We start from the raw sequence: 10141 nt of genomic DNA, 5'->3' as shown, positions 1-10141 counted from the left end.
TAATGGCTCCTCCGCCAAAAGACAAGAAGCTGTAGCAGAGTATGAAGCCACAAAGGCTGTGCTTAAGATAATGGCTGAACAAGAGAGAATTAGAGAAAAAATGCAAACCATAGAAGAAGAAGACAAACTCAGAACTGCAGAACAAGAAGCTGCTGCGATGTCACAACGCCATCAAGAGGAAAGAGAGGAAACAGAACGCAAGTTAAAAAGAGAAAAGGAGAAGGCGGCTGTGATAAAGAGACAACAAGAAGAAAGTGCTGCAAGGAAAAGATCAGTTGAGGACTTAAAAAGAGAAATTGAAAGACTGGAAAATCTGAAAGGACTCAATGCAGCAAAGGCAAAATTACAAGTTTATGAAGAAGACTACTTTTTAGTAAAGCAAGAAAGAATCACTCCGAATCCTGCAAACATACAGGTAACTGAGATGAAGAACACTGCCAATCAACCACCACAGTTAAATGTCGTTCACGAGAGCACAGGTGAGCTTGTAAAAGTTTTGGCAGAAGCTATGTCAGCTAACAGGCTACCAATTCCAGAGCCTTCAATATTTAGTGGGGATCCACTTAAGTTTAAACATTGGAAGGCATCTTTTCAGACTCTAATAGAGAGAAAGAATATTCCCATTGCAGAAAAGATATTTTTCTTACAGAAGTATGTAGATGGGAGTGTTAAAGAAGCCTTAGAAGGCTATTTTCTGATTGGCTCTGAAGATTCTTATATGGCAGCATGGAATATGCTCAATGATCGTTATGGAGAGCCTTTTGTTATTGCTAAGGCCTTTAGGGACAAGTTGCACACATGGCCAAAGCTCCAAGGTAAAAACAGTGCAGACTTAAGAAAGTTTGTGGATTTCTTACAAAGCTGTCAATCTGCAATGATTACCAATGAGAACCTGAACATCCTCAATGATGCAATAGAGAATCAAAGACTTGCTGCTAAACTGCCAGACTGGTTAAGCAACAGATGGAACCGAAAGGCTACAGAGTATCAGTTAGAGCACAGACAGTTCCCACGTTTCAGTTACTTTGTAACATTCCTGTCAATGGAGGCAAGTATTGCATGTAATCCCATTACATCATATGAAGCTATAAGACAAAGTGACTTTGACAAACCAAAGACCAAGTCTCTACTTACACCCATTCATAAGAAGCAAAATACAGCGAACATCTTCACAACTAACTCCAGAGAAAGAAGCATGATCTCTTGTGTATTTTGTAAAAGAGCAGGACACAGCTTACACAAATGTCGTAAGTTCACTGAGAAACCAGTCACTGAGAGAGTCAAGTTCATTCAAGGTGAAAAACTATGTTTTGGCTGTTTAAACAGTGGTCACTTCTCCAAGAACTGCAGCAATCGGATGACATGCAACACATGCTCAAAACAACATCCCACATGTCTGCACGAAGAAAGACAAAGACACGAGACAAAGAAAGAACAACCTAAAGAACAAGAAGTAGCTGAAGGGAAGGAAACCCAGGAACAGGTAACACAATCACAAGAAACAACGAAAGTTAATGAAAGTACATCTAACAGAGTGACTCATGAAAGTAGAAACACACAGACATCTGCAATAGTACCTGTCTATGTATCCACACAAAATGAGCCACACAAAGAAATACTTACCTATGCTCTGCTGGACACACAGAGTGATTCGTCTTTTATTCTTAATGAAGTAGCAAACAACCTGGACACAGCTAAAACCCAGGTTAATCTCAAATTATCTACAATGTCATCCAAGAAAACAACTGTAGCATGTACAAAACTTGAAGCTCTGCAAATAAGAGGATTGTTTTCCAAAAGGAAACTCACTGTGCCAGTTGCTTACACACGTGATTTTATACCTGTCAATCGTAGCCATATTCCTACTCCAGACACAGCAAGGTCATGGCCACATTTGGAACATCTCACTGAACACATTGCTCCACTATTGGACTGTGAGATAGGACTCCTGTTAGGCTATAATTGCACACAAGCTTTAATGCCCAGAGAAGTCATATGTGGTGAAGAAAACCAGCCTTATGCCCAGAAAACAGATTTGGGTTGGAGCATCATAAGTTACTGTGATTCGTGTGATGCAGGCAGCGATGTAATTGGAGTAAGTCATCGCATCACTGTAAAGCAAGTAATACCAGAGACTGAGCCAACCACAAAGCTAAAGAATAAAGTTCATTACATCTGCAAGACACAGATGAAAGAAGTAACAGGTCCAGATGTAATCAAAGCACTTGAATTAGATTTTACAGAGAGAGCAGTGGAAGAAACAAGCATTTCACAAGAAGATGTCTGCTTCCTAAGAAAGCTGCATGAAGGAATCAAACAAAAGCAAGATGGACATTATGAAATGCCTCTGCCTTTCAAAAGTGACAGACCAAATCTTCCCAACAACATGTCAAGTGCAATGCAACGTTTAAGCAGTCTCAAACGCAGATTCATAAGGGATCAAAGGTACTACTCAGATTATGCAAGGTTCATGGAGGACATTATTGCACGTGGTGATGCAGAGAAAATACCGGAGAAGGAAATCTGTAATTCCCCTGCCTGGTATATTCCCCATCATGGGGTATACCACCCTCAAAAGCCTGGCAAGATCCGTGTTGTTTTTGACTGCTCTGCACAATATCAGGACACTTCGCTGAATGAACACCTGCTTACAGGGCCTGACCTCACAAACACTTTGGTGGGAGTACTCTGTAGGTTCAGGAAAGGCTCAGTGGCTGTAATGTGCGATGTGGAGCGTATGTTTCATCAGTTCAATGTAACACCTCAAGACCAGGATTATTTACGCTTCTTATGGTGGGAGCATGGTGATTTAAATGTTCCCCCCTCGGTCTTTCGCATGAAGGTTCACCTGTTTGGTGCAGCTTCTTCACCTGGTTGTGCCAATTTTGGTTTAAAACATCTAGCCACACAAGGTGAGGGAAAGTTCTCTCCAGACACAGTAAAGTTCATTCAAAGAAACTTTTATGTAGATGATGGACTTGTAAGTGTTACATCAGAAGCAGAAGCAATAAAACTAGTCAAAGAAGCAAGAGAGCTGTGTAACACAGCTAAACTAAGATTACACAAGTTTGTATCAAACAGTGAAAATGTGTTAAAATCACTGCCCAGAGAGGAGTGTGCTGATAGTATTAAAGATTTGGATCTAGCACTTGGAGAGCCACTGATGGAAAGAGCACTTGGTGTTCAGTGGTGCATCTCTTCTGATGAGTTTCAATTTAGAATAAAAGTCAAAGAGCACCCAATGACAAGAAGAGGAATCCTGTGCACAGTAGCATCAGTGTATGATCCACTGGGATTTGTGGCACCCTTCATTCTAAAAGGAAAACAAATCCTACAACAGTTATGTCAAGAGAAAGTCGGATGGGACGAGCCTCTTTCAGATCAGCTCTACAGAGAGTGGGAATCCTGGCTCCTAGATCTTCAAAACTTGTCAAAGGTGAGAATCCAAAGATGTATGCTACCTGAAAACACAGATATCACACAGTGTGATTTACACAGTTTTTCAGATGCCAGTTTGACAGGCTATGGACAATGTAGCTATTTAAGAACAGTCACATCCAAAGGGGATGTTCATTGTGCACTAGTCATGGGAAAGGCACGTGTTGCCCCAACCAAAGTCACTACTGTCCCTAGACTTGAATTGACAGCTGCAGTAGTTGCAGCAAGAACAAGTGTAATGCTAAAAAGTGAACTGGAAATCAGCAATCTTCAAGAATATTTCTGGACAGATTCCAAAGTGGTGTTAGGATATGTGAACAATGATGCCAAAAGATTTCATGTGTTTGTGGCAAATAGGATTCAAAGGATAAGGTCACTCACAGATCCACATCAGTGGCATCATGTACCATCTGAAAATAATCCTGCAGACCATGCATCAAGAGGACTAAGTGTCCAACAGCTTCTCAAATCTAACTGGTTTAAAGGACCAGAGTTTTTGTGGCAAAGTGAGTTACCCATCGAAACTGACAAGGTTGTTGGAGTTTTTCCTAATGATCGAGAGCTAAAAACAGTACATGTGCTCAAAACAGAAGTACAAGAAAGGAGAACAATACTTGATCGTCTCAATAAATTTTCTGACTGGAGAAGAGCTGTTAAAGCTATTGCTCGTCTAAGGAAATTTGTGAGAGATTTTAAAGGAGACACACAAGCAAAAGGTGGAAACACATGTGTTGAGGACAGACGAGAAGCAGAACTATTCATAATAAAACTTGCACAAGAAAACACCTTCAGTAAGGAAATCAAGGACTTAACCCAAGGAAAAGACATCCAACTCAAGGATAAGACACACAGGCTGCATAGCTTAAACCCATTTGTTGATGAGCAAGGAGTACTCAGGGTGGGAGGACGTTTAACAAGAGCAAGTCTGCACCCATACATCAAACATCCTGCCATTATTCCCAAATCAAGTAATGTGTCATCTTTACTGATTAAACACTTCCATGAAAAGATGCAGCATCAAGGAAGAGGAATTACTGTCAACGAGCTGCGTTCCAATGGACTGTGGATCACAGGATGCAGCAGTGCAGTTGCTTCACACATCTACAAGTGCACAACCTGCAGAAAGTACAGGAGGCATACACAAGATCAACAGATGTCAGATCTACCAGAGGACAGAATGGAAACAACCCCCCCATTCTCTTACTGTGGTGTTGACTGTTTTGGACCTTTTTATGTAAAAGAAGGCAGAAAAGAACTAAAAAGATATGGTCTTTTGTTTACATGTATGTGTTCCAGGGCAATACATATTGAAATGTTAGATGACCTTACTACTGATGCTTTTATTAATGCATTGCGTTGTTTTATTTCTATTCGTGGACATGTAAGACAAATCAGATGTGACCAAGGAACAAATTTTGTCGGTGCTAAGGGAGAGTTTTTGAATGCACTGAAGGACTGTGACAAAGAACAGTTGAAACAATATGGATGTGAGTTTGTTCTGAACACCCCATCCTCAAGTCACATGGGAGGTGTTTGGGAGAGGCAGATTAGGACTGTCAGAAGCGTTTTAACTGCTATTCTGGATAAAACTTATAAGAGACTCGATAGTTCTTCCCTCAGAACGTTTCTGTATGAGGTGATGGCTATCGTGAATAGCAGGCCGCTAACAGTAGAAAACCTAAGTGATCCAAGTTCAGAGCCTCTCACACCAAATCATATTCTCATGATGAAGTCCAGTGTTATTCTGCCTCCTCCTGGTGAATTTGTAAGCCAGGACTTGTACCTGAGAAAGAGGTGGCGCCAAGTTCAGTTTTTAGCTAATAAATTCTGGACAAGGTGGAAGAAAGAATACCTTCTTAATCTTCAACAGAGACAAATCTGGCAAAGAAACAAGAGAAATGCAAAGGTAAACGACATTGTTATTCTTCAAGAGGACAATTCTCCAAGGAACAAGTGGAAACTGGCAAGAGTAACAGAAGTATATACAAGCGCAGATGGAAGGATCAGGAAGGTGAAGCTGTTACTAAGTGACTCGATCTTGGATAAGGATGGAAAAAGGACTGTCAAGCCAGTGTATCTTGATAGACCAGTTCATAAAACTGTGTTGTTACTGGAAGCAGAGTAAATGTTAAAATGTAAATATATTCCTATTTAATGTTGTATGTTATTTGAAATCACCATAGGTTTGTGATTTGGTGGGAGTTTTACTGCCAAAGTTTTAATGTACAGATTTTATTTTGTATTATTTATAGTTTTTTGTTAAGACTCTTATTTTGAAGGTTTAAGGTAGGAAGTAGATGTAGAAGCGTCTGGTTACCAGGTTACCAGAGACGCTTGCGATATAACAGCATCGCGTTGGCAAGCAGATGAAGAAACATGATTTAAGTGTAAGAATTTACTGAATGACCTCATTTCTACCTCAAAAGGAAGGGTTAGCCAGCGAGGTATGTTTATATGTTTTATGTTATTTTTATATCGATATTGTATTCTTGACACCATCTCACTAAGTTTACGTTGTGTTTTAGTTCGACGGTGGTGTTGGTGTCAGGGAAACTGAAGCTGTGATAAGAACGTCTTTAAAGAGTTTCATTAAAGCTGACTTCACACCAGCAGTGCGACGAACTCTTAATTGCCATAAAAGAAGAAGAGGTGGAAGTGATAATAAGCATTTTATTGGCTAATGTACAGTACTAGCACAGCATTCTTTAGTAAATGGTAATTTGTGGCATCTGCAGGTAAACAAAAATGCTACGTGGCACTTAAATTTCTGAAAAGTCATAAATTTGTAGCTAAGAGCTAAATACTTGAGTTTACTATAAGTCGCACTGGAGTATAGGTCGCATTTTGGTGGGAAATTTATTTGATAAAATCCAACACCAAGAACAGACGTGTCATCTGGAAAGGCAATTTAAAACAAAAAATAGAATAGAAACCACAGGCTGAACAATTTTACGGTATGCTAACGTCACATGACAAACAACAAACTGAGAACGTGCTTGGTAAGTTAGCATAACATATTAAGAGTTATTCAGATAACTATAGCATAAATAACATGCTAACAAGTTTACCAAACCATCCGTGTTACTCCAAATCACTAATTCTTCATCTTTGGTGGCACTTATAAACAAATCCGCTAACTTTGGAGGTAGCTTCTACCACACACATTATCAACACAGGCCTAAAGCGCCCTCTTGCAGTTTAGTGTGAAAATAGCATGTGATATGACATAATATGCGTTGTTAATTTCACACATAAGTCTCTCCGGAGTATAAGTCGCACCCCAGGCCAAACTATGAAAAAAAACAACAACTGCGACTTATAGTCCGGAAAATACGGTAAATATGACCGCGTGTGAGCCCCAACCAGGTGTGTCACGTTAACAGACACATTAGCTCGATTCACACAAGAAGAAGCTATGAATAAAATGGCTAAAACAACTTTGGGAAGTTGTTTTTGCCACTTCCGACGCCCATCATGACGTCTCGAGGGATTTAGTGACATTGCTGCAAAGGGTCAGCAGCGCAAACTCACTTATTGCGCCACTGGTTGCGCCCCAGTGCAGCAACTGGTGTGGAAGTCCAGAGAGGCGGACTTAACCAGCAAACCGAACACAGGAGGAGGCAGCAGCTTTCTGCATGTGAGGCGCATTCATCCTCCCATCTTTATGCATTATCGGTCTGCGGTGTCCACTCAGTCAGCTGGCGCTGCACAAACACGCCACGAAAAGTGAAAAGGGAGGCGACGCTCCACACCACGCAGCCGGAGGAGACACTGCAGCACAGACAGACAAACAGGGGCGGGATGGGGAGAAAATGTGAGGAAGCTTTTTAAATAACAAGCCGAGGAGGAAGGGGGGATTGAGAGGTTCAAAGCCAAACGAAGGGAGAGAACAATCAATAACAAGACACGGAGAGATACAGGAAAACACCTCCACGAACTACTGAGGTATGTAGGACTGGAGGGGAAGGGTGAGACTTAGCGAAAGGGAGGGATATCCACTGCACTGTTGTGTGACTGGAAATTTAATAGAGCGAGGGAGGCGGGGAGAGGAAGAGGAGGAGGAGGAAGGAGCGACGCAATGCAAGAGCTCAGAGGAAGAGTCTCTGCTGCTGGGATGAAGCAGCAGCGGGACAGGCTGCGGATGCTGATCCTCTCTCCATGTCTGCTGGAGAGGAAACAGGTCGGCCACCCTGTTGCATCCAGACTCGCTACATGCACCAATCAGGCATCACATTACGACCACTGACAGCGGAAGTCAGCACAATCTGTCACTTTATACGGCCACACAAGTGCTAAATCACCAAACTGATCCATTAGCATGCAAAGAGAGGTTTTCAAGAAACTATTACATTTAGTAAGGAAATAAACTTTTTTTAAAGTATTCTTAAATAGGACATATCTTTTGTCCAGCCATTTCAGTCTCAGTTGCTTCTAAAAGCAGTCCAAGCGATTAAAAAAAAAAAACCCAGCCGTTTTTTGGTGTCTGGAAAATGAGTATTTCAAACACTTCCTGAATAATCACATTCAGGTGCTGTAATGTTACCTAGCAACCCAAGTGTTCCAGCTTGTTTTACCACTGTATGCACTGTACAATGGCTGCTGGAAAAGACAAGTGTTTTGTTGTTGACCTACCACCCAGAAACCACTTTCTGCTTTCTTGTCAGTTGTGCAGGAGGCTCCACTTCTGCTTTTCAGAGATGTACGGCTGTATAATTGCGCATCTGTTTGCATCTACTTTTAAGTGCAAATGTGAACATTGAGTTGGGGGCTGTGGCAATCAGCAGTTTATTTGGATTCAAAGTGACAAAAACCCTTAAAACATCACATTCTGACTGATTAAGCTAAAATTTAATTAACTGGGGATAATTTTTTGGGGGGGGGGTTGCCCTTAGTCCTATCCTAACCTGTTTAAGAAAGCAAGTTTCTTATTAGCACCAATCTCAAATGAATAGAATGCCTCACAACAAAAAGCATAACACTATGCTCTAATTTAAAGAAATTCAAAGGGAGCCCAACAAATTTCTACAGTGTGAATCATTATCCAAATGTGGAGAAAACATGGAGAATCTTCCCAGTTGTTACAAATAATTTGTTTGTTGTTGCTGCCAATAATCAGAGACAGCTAAGTTCCCACATACAGCTGGTTACCTTTTTCTCTTGCTGCATTTCCTCGTTTATCTTTGTTAGATAGAAAAGTTTGTTTGATGTGAAACGTAAACAGAAGAACTGAATGTTAGTCGAAATATTTTTAACATTTTGTTCTCAGAGTTGACGAGTCAAAGCAGGAAAAACTGACCAACTTGCGATTGCTAATCGGTTGCTGTTGTGAGGCGTTTATGGTCTGCAGTGATCAGTTTCAAACAATCAGCCGCCTCCCTTTTAATTCCCTGCTGAAGTGACTGATGGCTCAGTCCCCAGCCGACCTTTTCCCTTTTAGTTGACCTTTACGTTTTCCTCTGTTATCCGTCCCTGGGGAGTCTTTGATAAACTGCTTTCACTCTGGAACAGCCGCACATCTCCTCCGTCAGGAGAGGAAAAGCACAGAGACCGGCTACACAGCGCATCTCAAAATGTAACTTTATTCAGAATTGAAGCTCATATAGAGATTCTTTGCAGATAGAAAGGATTTTTAAGTGTTTTTGTTCATTTTAATGAAAAAATACCAAAAATGTTTCTTTCCAGGAAACTTTATTACTGCTTAATGTTCAATAAAGAAAAAATAAAGCAAAAAAATTTCTACACTTAATGCCTGGGTCAATAATTTATTAACATTGATAAAACAAAAACACTAGTTCTCTGTGAGATTTAGTGTTTTTGCAGTGTAGTTTCCAGTCCCTGGACAGATTCAGTTAATCTAGTATCATTTTAACAAATCAAATTGGTAAAGGAAACCAATTTATTATTCACTTACACTTTATAACTAAAACATATTTCAGTCTCATTTGCCAAACAAAAGACCATAAATATTACTTTTTTCATGATAAAAAAATCATATTCTGTATCATATCTTTATTCAAATGCACACAGTTTTTTATGTTTAAGCTGTCATGAGGCATGCTGGGAAAACTTGAAACTGCTGCTGCACCAGTACTCAGCAGCTTGTTGCTAAGTAACCGAAGACTGACTGAGTTGCTAGGTAACCGAAATGTGAGTGAGTTCGTTGATTCCTTTCTTGGTGCTAATTGTACTTTAATAACTGCATCAATGTGATTGCTGGTTGCTTTAATGGCGGCCTTCAGCTGGTTGTCCTGTCTTCCTGCTGACAATACGTAGATCCGCGCTATGCGGGTCGGATCAAGACCAGTTCACCAGCCAATAAAGAACCAACACCAGCAGATCACATGGACCCAGAAATCACTGACTGTGACTCTCGCTCTCCATCCAGACTCCAGGACCAAAGAAGAACCGAGTCTCTTTCCAGCTCAGCCCAGGTAAAACGCCTCTGATATCATCTATGAGTAACAACTAAATTTAAATTGGCATTTCATATCAGTCGATATTGATAATTATTGATTGTTCTTTTGTTTTAAATGTCTGAAATACTGACAAACTGGCTGCATGACCTTTCCTGTTCATCACGTTTTACTTCATGCTGTTGTTTTTTGTTTTTAAGCAGTTATGATGCTCTGTGGGGAAACTTTAAACTGCTGCTGCACAAGTTACTCAGCAGGTTGTTGCTAGGTAACCAAAGTATGAGAGCGTT

The 10141-nt window shown here is 40.6% G+C and overlaps 1 protein-coding gene across 1 annotated transcript; it reads left to right on the top strand.

The window, feature by feature from the left end:
• The first annotated feature begins 322 nt into the window (after positions 1–322).
• On the top strand, positions 323–5651 carry LOC129373994 (uncharacterized). Its single transcript, XM_055052176.1, has 2 exons — positions 323–3436; positions 5309–5651. The coding sequence occupies exons 1-2, from the start codon at positions 425–427 to the stop codon at positions 5561–5563; spliced, it is 3267 nt and encodes a 1088-aa protein (XP_054908151.1). The 5' UTR covers positions 323–424; the 3' UTR covers positions 5564–5651.
• Positions 5652–10141: the final 4490 nt, after the last annotated feature.

Source organism: Poeciliopsis prolifica, unplaced genomic scaffold, assembly GCF_027474105.1.
Source record: "Poeciliopsis prolifica strain line A6 unplaced genomic scaffold, Auburn_PproV2 SCAFFOLD034, whole genome shotgun sequence".
NCBI lineage: Eukaryota > Metazoa > Chordata > Actinopteri > Cyprinodontiformes > Poeciliidae > Poeciliopsis > Poeciliopsis prolifica.
The sequence above is the reverse complement of the archived record's forward strand: the minus strand, read 5'-3'. Positions and strand labels throughout refer to the sequence as shown.

Coding starts and splice junctions, on each gene's coding strand:
- LOC129373994 (XM_055052176.1), top strand. CDS start 425: ATGAAGAACACTGCCAATCAACCACCACAGTTAAATGTCGTTCACGAG. Junction 3,437..5,308: donor ATCTTCAAAACTTGTCAAAG/GTGAGAATCCAA, acceptor AATCTTCAACAG/AGACAAATCTGGCAAAGAAA.